We start from the raw sequence: 19,853 nt of genomic DNA, 5'->3' as shown, positions 1-19,853 counted from the left end.
TTTGCCATAATCATTGATATAACACTATACATCCATATTCAGTTTGAGGATACTACTAGTCAGCTGTGTAAGCTTGTGTTTTCTAGATAATTAAATCGTTACTAATCGCGATGACTATAAATGAAAGAAGAAAACGCGAAACAGATAGAAACGTAATTTTCATCACAGATTAAAAATTATCATAAGGCATGTGAGTATTAAAATATGTATAAATCTAACTCTACACGCTTTGATTTCAATTGAATCGTGCATACTTTATACATCCCTGTATATGTTTATGTCAAGATGTGTTAAGCAATTGGAAAGCACCTGTAATTATCAAATTGATAATCAATTTAATTCGTGATATTACTTATTTTCAGATTTAATTTAGAATTGCATTTTCAAGATCGGCTGTATTCGACACAGTTTGAAGTATTGGAAAATGTATTTAAATATTCTTAAAATAGAGACTAACAATAAGATCTAGCTTTGATCGCATTTGGCGCTTCTTTTTGCTTAATTTGATTATAGTGAAATTTTTACCATAAAACATAATCTACATAATATTATGTACAGAAGAAACGGTTTTTTGTTAAAGCATCCAAAAATTTAACTGGATACGGATTTAAAAAAAATGTTATTTGATCATCAAAATAATTATATATGATGGTCAAGCTAATTGCTTTTAATGTTAAAACATTTTGCAATATTACATCAATGCTTAAGAATTTTACATAATTATTATGATTATCCAACAAAATTATTTTCAAATTTGCATCTAACTAAATTTTTCGGCAAAATCATTCTTTCTATTAAAAGCTCCTATAAAAAAAGATATAAATGCTTGGGCAAAATCGTTCCTTCTCGTACTATATAATCTTCTATAGAAAAGATAATATTAGAAAAAAATTAAGAATAATTTTGTTGCTATAAATATAATTTATATTAATTACGAGAAATATATACGAGTCCAAAAGAATATCAAGTTTGTCTGTGAAAAGTTTAACATTTCTCGATTAAACATTAAATGAAATGGAATAGTTATATATATATAATATAAAATAATATAAAACGGGCAGAATATGATATTTACGCGATCGTGCAAGTAATACTTCATATTTACAGTATCGCTCATAATTTGAAGATAAATTCGATTGATTTATCTTTAAATTGCTACTCGCAGCGTACTGAATTAAATGTCTGATAACTCACAAGTCAATCAAGTTAATCTGCGTGTACCTACGCGTATATGATTTCAATACAAGTCCAATACACAGGAATAATTGTCGTCCAATACCACGATGAGCGTCGCTCTTCATTCGACCAAATGTTTATGCGAATGCAACTCGGCGGATCGCGTCGCAGATTGGTAGATCGAATTGTGCGGACCCGGCAATTGCGTTACCTAGTTTATCGTATCCTGTGACGTTAACTTGCGGCCACGTGCCCGCCAGGGATTTTGGCATGGCGTGTGCATAACTCGCGCGATTTACCAATTATGAGCCCGAACATGCGGATTCAATAACGACGCGCTACTCTCGACGGATACTTACAATTACAAGTTACATTATAATATAATAGAATTGTTGCTATCACTCGTGCGAGTGCATAATATATACAGACGCAGAGCGGCGAATAGTGTTGACGAAAGGAATCGCGAAAGTAGATTAGTAATTATAAAATAACCGGGCCCAATAAGCTTTGAGAATTGTTTAAATTTTTTTGCTGAGGTCTCTCAAAATTGAAAATTAATGATCATATTCAAAAGAGGGAACATTTCTGAAGATTGAAAAAAAATATAAATTATACTCATATATTTATATATATTATAGATACAAAATAAATCTAAAAGAAAGATTGCATTTGGGGCACTTTAGTAAAATGTGTATCCCATATATGTCTTCTATTTTTCATACGAAAATATTAAAAATATGGAAAGTAAAATGATCAAACGTGATTTTTATAAGTTTATAATTTTATTGCATAAACATTTAAAAAAAGCTATAATATTTAGCAGCTTAAACATTGAATATGTGTGTTAACTTTTCTCTCTTAAAACTATGCTTGTGGATCTACTCACAGTTTGGACAAGTAAAAAGTCCTTTATCATTTTTAGTTGATCCCACACAATCTTCATAAACATATTTGTGACAAATGTCACACTTACATGTGCTCGGACATGGCCCAATATCATACAAAAAATTCCGATTCTTTAATTATAAATAAAACGTTGTAACAAAAGTATAAACTAAATATAGTGTTGCAAAGTATGAATATAGAGCTACAATAACATAAATTACGGAAATTAATAACCACGTTTTCATAATTATAGAAAACAATTCCTTATTTACGGAATATTACATTACGACCACGACAGTTTTTCCTGTTTTTACACAAACAGAATAATATGACTTATGAATCGATTGCACAATCGAATTACTACTGTCATCTGTTAAATTAATTATATAATTATATACAAACAGCGGGTGGCCCACTTTGGGAAACGACCTGGTTACCTTATTATTAATTCTACTACGGATGGAGCGAACCTACACAGTTTACTCGATCACAATAACTCGCAGTTTGCGGCCACTAAAAATTATCTATTGGCACGTTTTTCGCGAAAAAAAATGTAATGCGCTTGATCAATAAATCGATTGGTATATTGTCAAGTATAAAAAAATAAACACAAAGGAGTGAAGAGAATATTCAATCAGGACAAATGCCTAATAATATTTTTGTGCAAATTTTCATAATTTCTACTTCAAGCAAACTGTGAGCTAATTATTTGTTAATTTTGAAACACAGTTCTAGATTAAAGCTAAAGCATATACTTATATGTAATATCATAAATTAAATTAATAATCAATTTAACATAGGTAGCAAAGAATGATTAATCTGATGACCAATTCCGTTAGTATAACGGACATCGTAAAAATATCGTGTCACATAACGCCATAAACGGATATCGGAAATATGTCATTATATTCATGTTATTAACGTATAAATAAATAACGTTATTAATTGATCACTAATACGCCGTCAATTGATCATTTCGCTCTTCGCTACAGACTGAAGCTAGTCCGTCTTTACGGTATAAAAGGATAAACGGTCTTATGCATTATTACTGTAACCGAGCAATGAAAGGTAAAAGTCATACCTTGTAATATCTTGTGTACCTCAAATAACAGTCACCAGCCAACTCTTTAACCATCTAGAGGTGATCCGATGTTAAATACATATCAGATAAAAATTGTTTATCTATTGTATTTATTTATTCAATCCCTGAGTTTGGATCTTTATGTGAATCTTTTCGGAAATCAACTCTTTGTTATAAAAAGATTCAGTATCTAAAATTTTAACTTCCTTTCAATTGAAATTACGATTCAAATTAATATAAAGACCAGAGATTATAGATGGAGATCTTGTTTTTTTGTTAATATTCGACGAATGTCCATAAATTTTCGTTTGTAGTCGTCTATCTACCAACATAACTTGCATTACGATCTAAGCAAGAAAGAGCGATCAAAAAAATTGCCTGTTTTTTGGGTCCTAAATTTTGGAACTAAACTGTGACAAATTTTATCTTATATTAAAATTAATTATAGACAAGTTTGAGGTGACAGTTATTATCAGAGCTGGGAGGAGTAGTATCAAAGTCCATTATCGAATTATCATAATCTGCAAAATCCGGTATTTTAAGAAGCTTGCTCCAGCCGGGTGTATATTATTTGCACATCGCTAATTGGTTAATTTAAAATAATATATATTTTATAAACTATATATATTTATTATAAGACACATCGACGAAATTGTTTACAACTTGCTGAAAATGATTTGAAGCAAATCGAAACGTACAAGGAAATTTTTGTATCGTTATTGTAGTACAATATATTATATGAATTAGATGAAATTCTTGTTATAATTGCACACCAATTTCTACGCTGTATTGATACTCTCATTGCCCATATATTTTTTATCATTGTAAAATAATATAATCTTATTGGTTAAGCAGGTAAAAATTACTAGGAATATTGGCCGATGCGAATGGTGTGTGCAATTGACTGTGTGCAAGTACGCCGCTCTCGATCCAGTCGATAAAAACGAAAACAACTGATCATTACACTTATGGTGATTTTGTAAATCAATTTGTTTTAAATGTAAAAAAAAACGGATTTTCGCATAGACGTAATACGTCACCCCCTCCCCTCCTCCAGCTATGATAAGAATTGTCATCTCAACCTGAAACTTCTTTGTAATTACTGTAGGATACTCATTGTAGGGTATTATTTAGTACACAGTTCGGTCCAAAAATTGAAGGCTTCAAAAACGGGCAAAAAAGATCTTTTTTCGATCACTCTTTGCATATTTGGCTTGTATAATTTTCTCTATAATTTTCATTGTTTTTAATTTTAAAATTACTTTAATTTTTTTACTATTTGAATTTAATCAAGTAGGCATTTACTTAACTAAAGTAATCTGTTAAAAATTAATGTGTGTATAATCATTAATGTAGTTAATTATTGAAATAAATTAATAAATCAAGCACTATTAAAAAAAAAATGTTAATCGTGCAAAAAAATGCACTCGTTAATCGTTAATTTTCAGTCATATTTTAAAAATTATGTTTAATGTAATTTTTATGAATTATTATTGAAGAATATGTTGGTCATATTGAAAATATATTTAAATCAATATTATTCAATAAATAATTTTATGTTCTTACGTAAGCTAGGAGAGAAATTGCATATATTATTCATTATACGTTTAGTCTATATTATAGCTAAAAACAAATAATTAATGAATAACGATTAATTTCTTAATAATAGTTAACAATTTTTACTCAATCAATTGAATTAATCACAATTACATTTATTTATTATATTTTAATTAATTAATTTTACTGTTTAATTGAGTACTTAAAATTTATTTCAAGGCGACTAAAAATTTTTAATCGTTTATTGTAATCAAAAACTGAACTTTTAGTTATTAATTATTAAATTAATTAAATTTTCCCCGGAGATATGTAATAAATGATAACAATAATCGCAATAAACAATGTATGTAGGAAGAATATCTATTTTAGGCGACGATAACAATATCAAATAAAAATAGACCAAGAAGGCTTCAATACAAATAAATAAAGAATGTGATAGTCGATCAAGGCTGGTCTTGGTATCCAATAATATTTTTGTGTAAATTTGTAAAATAAAAAGAAAATAATTTTAATATCGCGTGCCAATAAGAAAAATTTACTTAAAAAAAAACGCATCATTAGTCAATTTCGGATGTCTGTCACCTTTGTACCACTCACTCTTCGAAACCATGTGACAGAGAGAATGTAGAATAAAAAAATGATATTTAATTCAATCAATCCGAGTTCGGAAAAACTGCAAAAGCAATAGAAGAACTCTGACGAGAAGCGTGTGACGTCCTTGCTGGTACGGAATTATTAAATAGCCAACGATACCGCGTACAGAATTATTAAATGGTGAAACTCTATTCCATAGCGTAATTCTATTCCGGGCATAAAGAAAAGATACAGAGAGACCTAAAGGACGTCGGCGGATGCGCCCACTGGTTGCCAGAGAGCGGGCGATAATTGCATTGCTAATAGCACGACGGCGGGGTGGGCGGGGACTTGCACAGTTTATCGCACTTTATTGCTTTACCATGAGCGCCGTGTCCTCTGGGCATTCTCCGATGGCGCGTATGCAGTTCGCCCCGTACTGTCCTGAAGCTTAACGCTCAATGTGCAAAGACGATAACGGCATAACACGCATGGAGACATAATGTAGATATTAGATAAACGCGCGCCACCGCGTTTTACGGGTTATCACTGCTGCGATTTATTGCTCTTAATGTTGAATACGGTATGTGCCGTAACTTTCTTCTTTGACTCCGTTAATTAGTTATCTCTCTTCTATGATTTATTACAAAGTATGGAAGAAGAGAAATTACATCCCGTAATATTCCGAAGCAAAATGTACGCAACAGAAAGTATACGAGTACTGGTAAATATTTAAGAAAGCAATGCTAACCCAATCCGTTGAATTAAAAAAATAATATTTTACCGTTTTTTTTTAACTTTCATTCAATGTCAAAAAATAATTAAATTAACGACATATTGAGTAGGAGCAGTGGCGATTTGTGAATTGATTAAAAATAACTCTAATTGGGCAGGTGTATAACTTGACATTACAAACTTAATAGCGTATCTTTTAATTAATACGGATTACTTACAATTAACAGGAGTTCTAAAAATCTAAAAATCGTGAAACACTCATGTAAAGCACTCGAGTATTGCGTCGGCTAAATATAATGCAATGCTTATGTTAAATAGAGATTACTAATCCGCCCAAATCCGGGATTAGTGTAATGTCTGAGATAAGCCGAGAATTCATAAAATATGTAATACCATACGATAAAATAGTGAATATAGAAGTTAGAGGAATGTTTGCAATAGAAATTTGTAGAAAAACTTATGGTCAACTCGATGATAGAGATAATATTTTTTTTTACTTTTTTAGTATTCTATATAAAGATCTTATTTGTGACATTAATCACGAAAGTAGAATAAAAAAACTAAATGATAAGAAGAATGCAAACATGCAAGGGAGTAATTATTGGAAGTCTAATAAAAACTTAAGTTGATTCACACGTGCGGCTGTCACATGAAAAATATTATCGTATGAGTGTTCTGAATTTAAATCTATCTAGGACGAAATTGGAGTGAACGCGAAGAAATTCATGGCGACACTCGACAGTGAATGATGTTAATCACTTTCAAACTGTCCGCGTTAAAGATTTTACTACGCATTTATTCATTAATTCGCAAACGACTGATTTATTCGGGAATTAATAAATAAATACGGAATTGATGTTTTGTATTGAGCATGATGTGTTTTATTTGTTTCGTAGAAATTTGCACACGATTAAATATAATACAGTCGTTTTTGTCGAACAATTAAATATTTGTTCGGATATTTTCCTTGTCAAACTTATCTGCATACATATGTATGTCGTTACGATGATGCGATCAGACCGATATCTCGTAACTTCTCGTAAATCGGATTATTGGAGAAACACGAAATTGTTTAACCAATAAGACACACGCAACTTTTTATTTTTTTATACATTTTCAAACACATCTCGCGCTGGACTATGTGCCTGTACAGGCAGAGATCTCTACGTTCGTAATTGATGAAAATTTACTTCAAATTTCTTCGATTCAGCAAACGTCCGTCGATTTGTTACCTGAGCGAGACATCGATGCCAGGGCTCATGGGAGTCGAAGAAAAACGTACGGAAAAAGAACGCCCTCGTACTAAAAATTACTTTCCGCATTGAACTTCGGCTGCATTACAAATAAGCCCGTTTTCTCTTGTAACAGTGCTTCAAAGTTTCGACTCGCGTAGACAAGGGATCCCGAGACATCGTAAGAGGAAACTCGTGGAATCGTTTCTAAGTTCGTACATACATGAACGAACAAAGAAAATTTTCCAAACGCTCGAAACAAAATATGTATCTCGATACAAAATGTTACATTATTAAAAGATCAAGTGTAATACAGATTACATCTGTTGCAAAGTATGAGATAGAAATACTCGTACATATATGTATAAGAAAGAATAGTTAAAGAATAATAAGTATCACAAAGTATTTCTATATTTATATCTAAAAGTAGCAACAGAATATTATTATAATTTTGAAAAAAATATTTAAACTTATTTTTATCAATCAAATAAGAAAAATCTATTGAATAGATAAAAAATATATCATATTCAAATAAAGATTGCTAAGACTGATTAAAATGTTTTATGTAAGATGTACGTTTGTATCTCCTAACTTTTTTTATCTCAAATAGATTTACGAGGAATATCGCTTCATTATTTTTAAGTAAAAAAAGAAAATTCTCAGAAACAAAATGCTTGAAATACGTGTCTTGATACAAACTGTTACGTTAAACGTATTCAATGTAAGATACATATATCTATTCCAAAATATGCGATAAAAATAATTTACAAAATGGAAAGAATAATCGAAGAATAATAGAAATATTTAACATTTATGTTATAGGTTTATATCTAAAAATAACAATTTAAAAAAATTATATAACTTATTTATTTCAGTAAAATATGGAAAAGCTATCCAGTAGATAATCAATCTACTACTAAATAAAATTGCTAAAATAAAGACTGAAATTATTCATGTAAAATCGAAGTCTGTAATTTTTTATCTCGAATGAACTTAAGAAAAATATCACTTCATCGTTTCTGACGATAAAAGTTGACTTATAAGCGAAGAAAAAAAATTTTCTAAACAAAATAATGTAATTCGGTACAAAACCTTAAATACGTTGTTAAACGATTAAATATTAAATATATGATACATATCTATTGCAAATGTACGATACGACTGAAAGAATATTTAACATTTCTGTAGATTTATATTCAAAATTAACAGTGGCATTAGTATATTATAAAATAATTTTAAAAAATTATTTATTTTAATGAAATATGATAAAGCTATCTAGTAAATAAATAATACACGAGATATAAAAAAATGCTAAGGTGTAGACTGAAATTGTTCATTTAAAATCGTTGCATGTTTGCAATTTATAATTCTTTTATCTCGAGAGAATTCACGTAGAATATCGCCTCTTCGAGTTAAATTGATTGAAAAGAATATAAAATATCAAGAAGGTTGCACAGAAGATAAATTTTTAATATCCTGCGAAATAAGTCGAAAATAATTTTTTATATTATAATTTAATAACACAAAAAATAATTTAATACAACGTACCTTTATGATGTTTGTTCAGGCTTATTACTTGACCATCTTCTCGTTTCCACATTAATTTCGGCGGCGGATATCCATCGGCCTTGCATGTGAGAGTAATATTCTGATGTTCTCGAACTGCTACGGTGCTCTCCGTAGAAAGGGAATCCAATATATTCGGTGGCACTGAAAGACATAAAATTGCTTTTTTTATTCCGAGTTTAGCGTACAATATTGTATATGATTAACGTTCGTTTTACATTGGGTAATGTTTTAGTTTATAGGACTGTAATCTGATAACAAAAATATCTAGATAATTTCGTTAAAGACGTAGTGTGTCACATAGCTGCACTTAACGATTGCTTTCGAGGCAATATACATAATTGCACTTACTTATTAGTTTTTCGACCGTGAAAATTTACACAGATATACGGGATGTTTCATAATTCACGACCGCAAAGTATAAGACATGATACTTTATGCTAAAAGGAACAACTATTTATTTTGCAAAATTGCATCTCCCAAGTAGGTTTTACAGGAGAACTTTTTTTTTTTAAGTTAACGAATAAGCACTCTGATCTATGTGGCGCTTAATCGCTCCTCGTTTATTTGTACCTAATGCTTGGCTAGTATGTAATATTTTAAGATAATTGGGCTTTGTTATGATTAATTTACGATTGCTTAACCCTTTGAGGGACAATATATATGTCCCACCTTCTTATAGTTTTTTTCATATTTCTGATCTATTTTGCAGTTTATGTCATGCGCATATGAGTATTTTTTAAACTCTAAGTTATGCAACTTTCATGAAAAATTACGTTAATTTACAATTTTGTTATAAACAGTTAATGTAAAAAAACTCGTTTTTTCGAATAAATTCGGCTATTCTTAAACATGAAGTGCTAGAACTCTAAAAATTTTGATGCGTGTACTCTATAATAAAATTATCTTCTATCTGAAACTATAATATATATATTATATTTTTTCAGAATTTTTTGGTAGCTAGTTTTTTCGAAAAAATTTTTTTAATTTTGGAAAATTGATTTTAGCCTAAAATATTGAATCCGTCATTTTGGATTTTGTAATTCTGACATCAGAATAGTAATCAACAATCTCGAAAACCTATAGATGACCTATGATTTCAATAATTTGTTCAGAAGAAAAATGTGCCTCTCAAAGGGTTATGTCCATACTTAAGGCAGTCTTAAATTATAACAATTAATTATGAATTTTGAATCATAATCTTCTGTATTGCTTAAAAAATAAAAGGATAGCAGACTGCTTTCACTTTTCACTAAATAAATGAGTAAAAAAATTGTCTAATTTCGTAGATCTATTTAAAAGTAAAGACAAAAAGTCAATAATAATATGTTGGTGAGCTTTGTTAAATGTTCTATTTTTTTAAATATTGCACAATTACGTATAGTAGTTAAATAGTATCGCCAAACTTAAATACTTATATAACCCTTAAATAGCTAAAAATAGATTTATTTTAATACAGTGATAAAAAATAAAATAAAATCAACTTACGTTATTTTAAGACCTAATTCTTTCTTTATTTTTACAATAAAAGATGAAGAGAGAATTAGCTTATACATATAAAAGACTTGTTTCCAAAATTATTAATTTTCAAAATATTGTAATACTTACATAATTACCTAAAATCTGAGTAACAATTGTATCAATATTTTTAAATCACACGTTTTTAAAACAATCATCAGAGTTAAGAGAATTTAAAAGAATTCCGAAAAGAAAAGCAAAAATTGTTTCGGTACACAAAAATACATTTTCATTTTTGAAATAAATAATTATTTTAAAATTATGCCCTTGATACATTGTAGATTTATAGAATGTTATAAAAATATTTTTAAAAAATTTTTTAATTTTTAGTAAACTATTTAAGTTCAGTGATATTATTTAACTACCTTACGCAATTGTGCAATATTTAAAAGAATAGAACGTTTACCAAGCGTATTATTATTTACATTTGTCTTATTTTCAGATAGATCTATGAAATTAGACAATTCTTTTATTCATTTTATTATTATTACGTAAAAAGTGAAAGCAATATTTATTTTGCTAACTTTTCATTTTTTAAGTAATACAATACGGAAGAAGATCATGGTCAAGAAATCATAGTTAATTCTTATAACTTATGACTGCCTTAAGTATAGACTTAAGTAGTCGTAAATTAATCATAACAAAGCCGTTATTAGTATCTTAAAATATTACTTATGAATACCAAGGATTAGGTACACTGAAAGAAAAAAATTGGCAAATTATTAGTTGTGTTAGCCTATCCACAATGTCAGTATATGATTTCAATAGGCTAACGCAACTAAAAATTTTCTGCTATAAAAACTGATTGCTGCAGCCAATTAAAAATGTTATGCTATATTTTATTATCTAAATTGTTGCAGCAACCAATTTTTTCTTTCAGTGTACAAGTGAGTGAGGAGTGCGCGCTGGCCCTGAGCGCCACATAGATCAGAGCGCTTATTCGTTCAACTTGCTCTCCTGCAAAAACTATTTATCAGATACAATTTTGCAAAAAGAAAAAGTTGTTTCTTTTAGCATAAAGTATCACTTCGCGAGCGCGAATTTTAAAACGTTATGTACATTTTTTTTTTTCAAGACATACTTATTATTAATAAAATTGTTTATAAACTGTAAACAGTATAAGGTTAAATGTGGAGCATATTGAATTGAGCAATATACATTGTGTTGAGGAATAATATATTGTGTTTCTTATTGTAACTTAACTCCGTGCATGATATGATGTTGCAAATATGGGCTGCAGTAGACAATCAACTTGTTAATGGTGATAACTTGTACATTTTTTGATCGAAAATTCTCAGATGATTATAGGAAAAAAGAATTATTGATGCAAAGTTTACTGTGTTTTATATGTTGCTTGTGCAGAAACTAAGAAAAATTATTATACTTGCGATTATTGTTGACAAATGTATAAATAAAAAATTAATTAAGGATAATTATCTGTCAACGTTATGTTCTACTTTGCTCTTTACAAGTATATATATTCCGTTATTCTCATATATTATATTATAGAGATAGCTCATTTTTGCATCATCTTTACAAAAACCGATTTTTTTTTCTTTTTAGAAAACTTTTAATAATTCAAATTTAAATCAAAGTTCTGAGAACTTTTTGAAAATTTTTTAATACCATATTTTTTTATGTGAAAATAGTTGCCAATAAAAAAATGCAGTACTTAAAAGTTGATAAAAAATTTTGAAAAAATTTTTAGAGCTCTATGAGAAGAAAATAAACAATTTTTATCTCTTGCTATTTTTCTATAAGATTGATAGTATTTGAGTAAAAAATTATTGAATACCAATATTTGGAAATTTTTAATAATTATTATAATATCTTGTTAACTATTGCGAAAATTACAAAATGGTACAAAACTTTTCGACTCAGTTTAATTCGCTCTATATATATATACGAAAACGCTTGGCAAAAAATTGCGGGACACCCTGTACATATATCTATGTAAGTTATCCTCTTTACAAAATACTATTGTTGAAATATATAGATACTTCACTTTATTACACATGCTCTGTAATAAGTAAACAACTGATATATAAAACTGATATAAAAAAATAAAGGTGTAGACCATACATAGATCTTTTTCTCTGTATTTTATGTGTAAATTATTTTTGAATTGAGCAAATTTAATTCAATTGAGTGAAAATAATTATTTACCAACGACTTGAAGAAAGCCCACTTGGCTTATCATTGGGTTGGTATTTACTTGGCACATATAATAACCCCGATCATCCTGTTGCACACTATTAATATGAAGCAGCCATGTTTTCTGATTGTCATGTGACACGGAAAACCTAGGTACTTTCACGACCACGTGCTTGTGAATAGTAAGCAGCATTTGGCGCCCAACGTGGATCCATGCCACCTGAAAATATAAAAAGAAAACAAATATTTAAAGATATTGTTAAGTAATTGTGAAAAATCATCGGGGCAAAACGCGATGAGGAAACGGGCGAATGGAGAAAATTACACAACGCAGAATTACATCAATTATATAATAGTCCGGATATTATTAATGTCATAAAATCGCGTCGATTAAGATGGGCAGGTCACGCGGCGCGTATGGATGAGAATCGAATTGCATATAAAGTACTAATTGGTAAACCGGATGGGAAAAGACCATTGGGTAGACCAAGACGTAGATGGGAAGAAAATATTAGAATGGACCTTAACGAAATGGGGTACGAAGGTCACAAATGGAGAGATCTGGCTCAGGGACGGGAACAGTGGCGGGATTTGGTATTTGCGGCAATGAGCTTTCGAGTTCCTAACGCCTAATAATAATAATAATAATTGTTAAGTAATTTTATACTGAAAAAAAAGTTTCAATTATGCCAATAGGATGTATGTAATATAGAATGTATTTTGATAAGGTCTAACAGAATTTATATTATTATAATTAGATTCGATATTTATAGTTAGAATTTTGATAGATTTAATTATACATAAAAATTTGATTAGAATTTTTTGATTGGAATTTATATCTCTTCAAGTTATATTCACTAGACATTCTCTTTATTGAAAAATTGTACTGATCTAATTAAATGAATTTAATATCTGGTTCTGGTATTTTACTTAACAGAACGAAATTAGTTATTTGATAATTTCTAGAGAAGAATTTTGATGCGATCATTTTTCTTACAGTTATAGATATTAATGAAATCTATCAAATTTTCAACTAACGCGACCAGATTTTTTCCAGTGTATATATGTAATTATAATTACTATAAGTACACTATGTCAAAATTATAATGTATTCTTAAATCAAATAATTTATAATTTATAAAGTTTCTGTAAGTAAAATGAGATAAATTTTTTATTTATAACTTTTTATGTTATAAATTTAGTTACTGTTTACATTTAATTAATCTCTTTTTCCTTCTCCTCTTTCTCTTTCTTTCTCCATCCCTTCCACTCCTCTTTTTCTCTCTCAAATTTGCGTTATCTCAAATTTGCGTTATAAGTTTAATATTCCCATTTCATAAATAGCAAAAGTACAAGTACACAGGATTGAGAAAGTTACTTTGTAAAAGTAACTAATTAGAGAGAGTTACAATTTTTTCTTTTAAAAAATATGCTTACTGTTGCAAGTTGCTGATTTTGAAAAGCAACACGTTATATAGTTATTTAAAAAATAACGAGTCATTTTTCTTCAGTTAATTTCGTTCCTTTCTGTTAATTTTTTTATAATTCTATGCATTGCTATTTTAAATATAAGAATCTTATATATTTCTATTGTAACAGTACTAAATTATTTTATTATTATATTATTATAAGTTAAAATTTGATTATACGCTGTGCGATTTATAATAACTTAACATACGCATTTGTAATTCAAATTACAGAATCAATATTAAAACGTTTTCACATAAACCAAAAGGATCTCCTATCTTAATTCTTAATACAGACATAGTGTAATAATCAGGAATAAAGATGTAATCACTGATTGTTTACTAAACATTTTATTTAGTTAGCCCATTGACGAATAAGTTTGATATATTTTAAACTAAGTAATCATTAAATTAGTTATTAGTTACCAAAAAATATAAATAAATTAAATTACAGTTATGTGTATAGATAAAAAAAAAGGAATAAAGTTACAGTTATTGAAGAAAAGTAACTCTGAAAGTACCTCCAAATAATTCCGAGCGGAAATTTATAAAGGCATGCTTGTACAATCAGGCCTCATCAGGAAGTGATAAGATATGCCCTAGTCGGGAATTTTCCACTTGGGCCTAATCAGGAAACGGTATAGTATGCCCTAGTCGGAAATTCTCTATTTGAGCTTAATCATATAGTAGTAGAGTATAATGTCCTATATACATGACAGATTTCCTAATCTATAAACAGTCGTTAACTTTATAATATTACGTAGGATAGAATGATGTTTTTTCTGTTAGATTCTTTCATTATATATAAAAAAATGTGTCTACTAAACATAATTTTAATTATTGGAGTTGAGGCCATTAAATTGAATAATTATATCTTAGTAATTTTGCTCAGTTGCATTTCTGTATATCAAGAGAAATTAATATATATGTAGTGTATAGTATTCGATAGCAAGTATAACAGTAACTGACTGGATATTCAGTTAAAATGCACATATTTCTATCAGGGTTATATTGATCAAATATGTCACAATTATACATTCATTAACATTCAGTGTTTGTGAATCATCGAAGTTGCGGTTTTGTTTTGATTGCAAAGATCAAGCAATAGATATGTGATGCAGCTTTCGGATGGGTGGCCGTTTCAAAGTACAATAAAATTAATTCCCAGAGGAAATTTTTAGTTATAACTAGTACTTTTGCAGACGACACTGCAATTCTAGCAGCCTACCCGGATCATAAAATAGCCTCTAATATTTTACAAAATAGTCTTAACGATATTTTCTCTTGGATGCAAGACTCTCTTGGATGGCAAATATTTTAACTAACATATTGTATATCATTCATATTATTTTAATAAAGAAAAATTGTTAAAAATGCGTGGAAACTTTCTCTACACCTTATTTACTAAAAGGAAACAACTAAGTATCAAGTTATGGAAAGTAAGTATATTGGATGTTGGGTCGAAATTCTAAACTCAATCTTAATAATAAATTGCTGATATATAAAGCAATCCTAAAACCTATCTAGACATATGGGATCCATCTATGGGAACAGCTTCGCAATCTAACATTGATATTATACAAAGATTCGAAATCTAAAATGCTCAGGATTATCTCTAATGTATCACGGTTTATTAAATGAGACCTTTTACCATGATCAACTGATACCCACCGTGAGAGACGAAATAAACACCTCATGAACTTATAGAGATAGACTAATCGCCCACTCGATCTCTCTCTAATCAAATTCCTGACTAATGGACCTGTTAAACGTAGACTCAAAAGAAAGATTCCTTCTGACTTACTTCAAACTTAAACTAAATAGTTTTTTTTGAGGTACAATACATTGCTAGGTGCGTCTCTCTTATGTTATTATTAATTAGATAAAACTATTGCTGAATGTCCCTAGAAACAGATTGTAATATTGTAGTTAAAAAAAATCAATAATACTTATTTCAATAATAAAACTAAATTTATTAAATTTTTTGAAATTATAATGTTTTATGTGCAATAAGGAGCAGTCCTGATAAGGAAAATCCTGATTAGGCAATTTTAATTTTCGACATTACATATACGATCAGAACCTTACTGGGACACCTGAGCGTCTGATCAAGTGCCAGGGCATGCATATTATTATAGATACATATCAGAGCTTGATTAAAATTTCTGCTCTCGGGATATGGCCAACATATGCCAACATTAGCAAATATCATATACATGATATAAGTAATTATCTATATTAAATGTAGGTCAATATTTAACGAATGTGTACAAAGTTGGCGTATATATTGGCCATAACGTCTGGAACTATATCGTCTGGCGCCTTAACTGTAATTTTGTTACAAATAACGTATTATTTTCCAAACATTCCTTGCAAATAAACGGATAATATAAAGTAATTGTAGTTTGCATGAGATTTAATAACAATAAGTAAAGAAAATACTTATGCGTTTTCCAGTTAAAATTGTTGTTATAAAATATCGTATTTTAGTTATAAAACCTATTGCATTCTCTTTCTCTTACGATATGAGTATAAAATATTTCCATTCAATTTGTCATATATAATATATAATAATTGATAATATATATAATAACAAAAATTAAAATAATTTTAAACTTTATGAAACTCTTTCTAGTTATATAAATATGTTCACGTACAAGTTCAAATTTAATCCTCTAAAATCCAAGATCTGACGTTGACAGCAAAGTTGAGCAACCATCACGTTGAAAATTCCAACATGCTCGCTTAATACACCTTCAGCCGACATGAGTTCATAAAGCCAAGAGGAAGCAGCCGTCCGTTTATCGCGCTACGCGTTCCTGCATTGAATATTTCCATATTAGCACGTCGCGAAGTCACGCCGTCTCAAAGTCCATAGCTAAGCGTCCCGTCAGCGAAAAATTCTCTTCGTCTCAAGAGTAGATATATAGATACCACGAATATCTCCGAAATCATCCCTGGCACCTTGGCGAATCTGCGCGATGTGAGTTTTACGATCGATGTCAAACTTGTTTCGTGGTCTCGTCACTATAGAACATGAACATTGTCGAACGGTACCGCAAATAGCAATAATATTATCGAGACTGATGAAAGGGCAAAGAAAAAATCGCAGCGTGACGTTACGTACAGCCGCCAGAAATGAGGATTATTATGCTAGTATTTTATGCTCCACTGAAGTAACTCGCTTCTAACTAAGCTCATTTCGTGACAAAGCTTATGCACTTTCAAGAATTTCCGGGCCGCTTCCTCACAAACCTTTCTTCTCATTTCCTTTCGCCACGGATTCGAAGCAACAGTAGTAGCGCAACGGCGCGCTGTTTTTCATCTTTTTCTTTACTCTTTATTGTTTGCTTCTTTTTAAGTATACTTCTTCATAACTGAAACAAAAACAGCAACAAATTCCAGCTGACTTAGTTCCTATTACCGCATTTTCCTTCCTGCGAGACGTATAAAGTGCGTTTTTACTCGTAAAAAGAATAACATAAGAACTAGAATCTACGAATTCTCGATTGCTCAGTAATTAAAGTATTTTTAAAGAATTTGCCTTAATTTAAAAAGCGATATTAATCTTCTACCGGCAATGTGAAATTTCTGATCATAATCTGCAACTTGAGTTGCCATAGTCTAACCTTGAAGTCCACAACAGATTCTTTTTATTGTTTCGGACTATATAAAAAATCTGAAAAAATTTTTATATACTTGTGAAATCTTAAAAAAGCCATAATAAAAACCATGTGTACCAACTGTATTTTACTTATATTTTACAAATTTAAATGTTGAAAAAATGTAATAGATATCGGTTAAAATTTCATAACTTTTATAAATAAGTGCATGAAAAAAATCTTTCTTAGTTACTGCAATCTAATACTTAAGAATGTGTACTTTAGAAAAAAAAATAGTATAATGATGTGTTGGCTTCAAACAGTTGAATTATTTGAGCACTTAAAAATAAATTCTTATAAGTTAAAAAATTAAGTTTTTTTGCAAAAAAAATAAAATTATTTTTATAACAAATTAATTATTAAATTCTTTTTATTTAATTTAATCAATATATGTACAAAGATTCCGAAATAAAAATATCATATGATAACCTATACAATAATGTATACAATTCTTCTCGCTATCAATTTTCCGTACAAGACACATTACATAGTTTTCTTACTTTGGCTAATAATAAAATACACATTTTTTGCAGTATACAGTTTTTTAAATTTGATAAGTTTTTCTGGAGAAGTTTCTTTTTTTATTTCGAATATTTCATGAAATGTATGTCTAATATATCTCCATAAATATTAATTTTGCAATTACATAAGTGAAAAAATTATATAAAACACTGAAACATCTATTTTTAAAATGTGAAACCTTTATTTATGAAATTACTTATTGAAATTAGATATTAGAATTTATTCTTTTTATAAAAAAGAAGTAAATCATGAGAATCCAAATTTTTTATTTGCACAAAATCTTGTGCGGTCTGCAATACATAGGTCGCTGAGTACACTGATATGATTTGTATTCATCCTTGCAATAGATTAGCTTTGCAAGTATAAAAAGCGTCATTGATGTCTTCCCGTTTAAAATTAGTTTCCTCCGAACAAATATATCGCATTTAATTCTTATATCTAATATATATTTCTTATATTATTGCTTAGTTTTTTATTTCTTATGCTTTAATACAATACTACTTTAATACAAAAATGTTGAAGATATTATTATAATTTTTAATATCGAAAAATTTTGCTATTTCATATTTTATAATTAAACTCTAATTACTTATGGTAAAACAATTTAAAATATTTCTGAATATTGCTGGTAATAAACACTGAAAAATAATTTCAAAAAATTATTTTAATAAAAGTAATTATAAGAAATAATGTTAAGAATAAGTACAAATTATTACACAACAGTTTTACAATAATGCTAATAAATAATAATATTTGTAAAAATCTTATAAATCATTACACATTGATACTGATATGTAATATTAAATTTGATATTACGTTGTAATATTAATAATATTAATCTCATATCTTAGATATCTCATGTAAGTTACATTAGTAACATTTTCTCTCTCTCTTTTTGACATTATATAAGGTGTAGTAAAAAGAAATCTATTATTTTTGCATTAAATTGAAGGCTTTATTTAGCATAGTTAGAATGATCCGATTTAGGTCAAATATGCACCGTATTGTTCGATAACTTGTTGTCATTTTGAAGGTAATTTCATTATGCCTCTCTCATCGAAACCCTCCCTATTGGCAAAAAACTGGGACAGTCGATTTTCACAAGCTTCTCTTGAGGCGAATTTTTCACCAAAATCATTCGCCATAGACAGGAACAGGTGGTAATCACTTGGTGCCAAGTCCGGACTATAAGGTGGATGCATAAGAACCTCCCAACCAAGCTCCCGGAGCTTCTGGCGAGTCACTATCGATGTGTGTGGCCTGGCATGGTCTTGATGGAACACAATTCCTCTCCTATTGGCCAAAGCTGGCTGCTTCTGGGCGATTGCTTCTTTCAGACGGTCCAATTGTTGACGGTACAGGTCCGAATTAAGAGTTTGGCCGTAGGGGAGCAGCTCATAGTAGATGATTCCCTGCCAATCCCACAAAACACACAGCAAAACCTTCCTGATCGTCAATCCTGGCTTGGCCACCGTTTGCGCCGGCTCATCGCGATTCGACCACGACCGTTTTCGCTTGACGTTGTCGTAAGTGACCCACTTTTCATCACTAGTAACCATTCGCTTCAGAAATGGGTCGATTTTGTTGCGATTCAGCAGCGATTCGCAGATGGAAATTCGGTCCATGAGGTTTTTTTGCGTTAACTCGTGTGGCACCCATACATCGAGCTTCTTTTTGTATCCAGCCTTATTTAAATGGTTCCAAACGGTTTTTTGTGCAATGTTTA

At 29.5% G+C, this 19,853-nt stretch overlaps 1 protein-coding gene across 1 annotated transcript in view; it reads right to left on the bottom strand.

The window, feature by feature from the left end:
• Positions 1-19,853, bottom strand: part of LOC108755158 (lachesin-like) — a 169,267-nt gene that overhangs the window by 113,527 nt on the left and 35,887 nt on the right. Inside the window, exons 3-4 of the mRNA XM_018498011.1 lie at positions 12,490-12,697; positions 8,788-8,949 (exon numbers count right to left, since the gene is read on the bottom strand). Of these exons, the coding sequence (XP_018353513.1) occupies positions 8,788-8,949; positions 12,490-12,697 (370 nt within the window). The remainder of the gene's footprint in view (positions 1-8,787; positions 8,950-12,489; positions 12,698-19,853) is intronic.

The sequence above is a fragment of the Trachymyrmex septentrionalis genome, unplaced genomic scaffold, assembly GCF_001594115.1.
Source record: "Trachymyrmex septentrionalis isolate Tsep2-gDNA-1 unplaced genomic scaffold, Tsep1.0 scaffold122, whole genome shotgun sequence".
Lineage (NCBI taxonomy): Eukaryota > Metazoa > Arthropoda > Insecta > Hymenoptera > Formicidae > Trachymyrmex > Trachymyrmex septentrionalis.
Note: the sequence above shows the minus strand (reverse complement) of the source record. Positions and strands in the feature narration are given on the sequence as shown.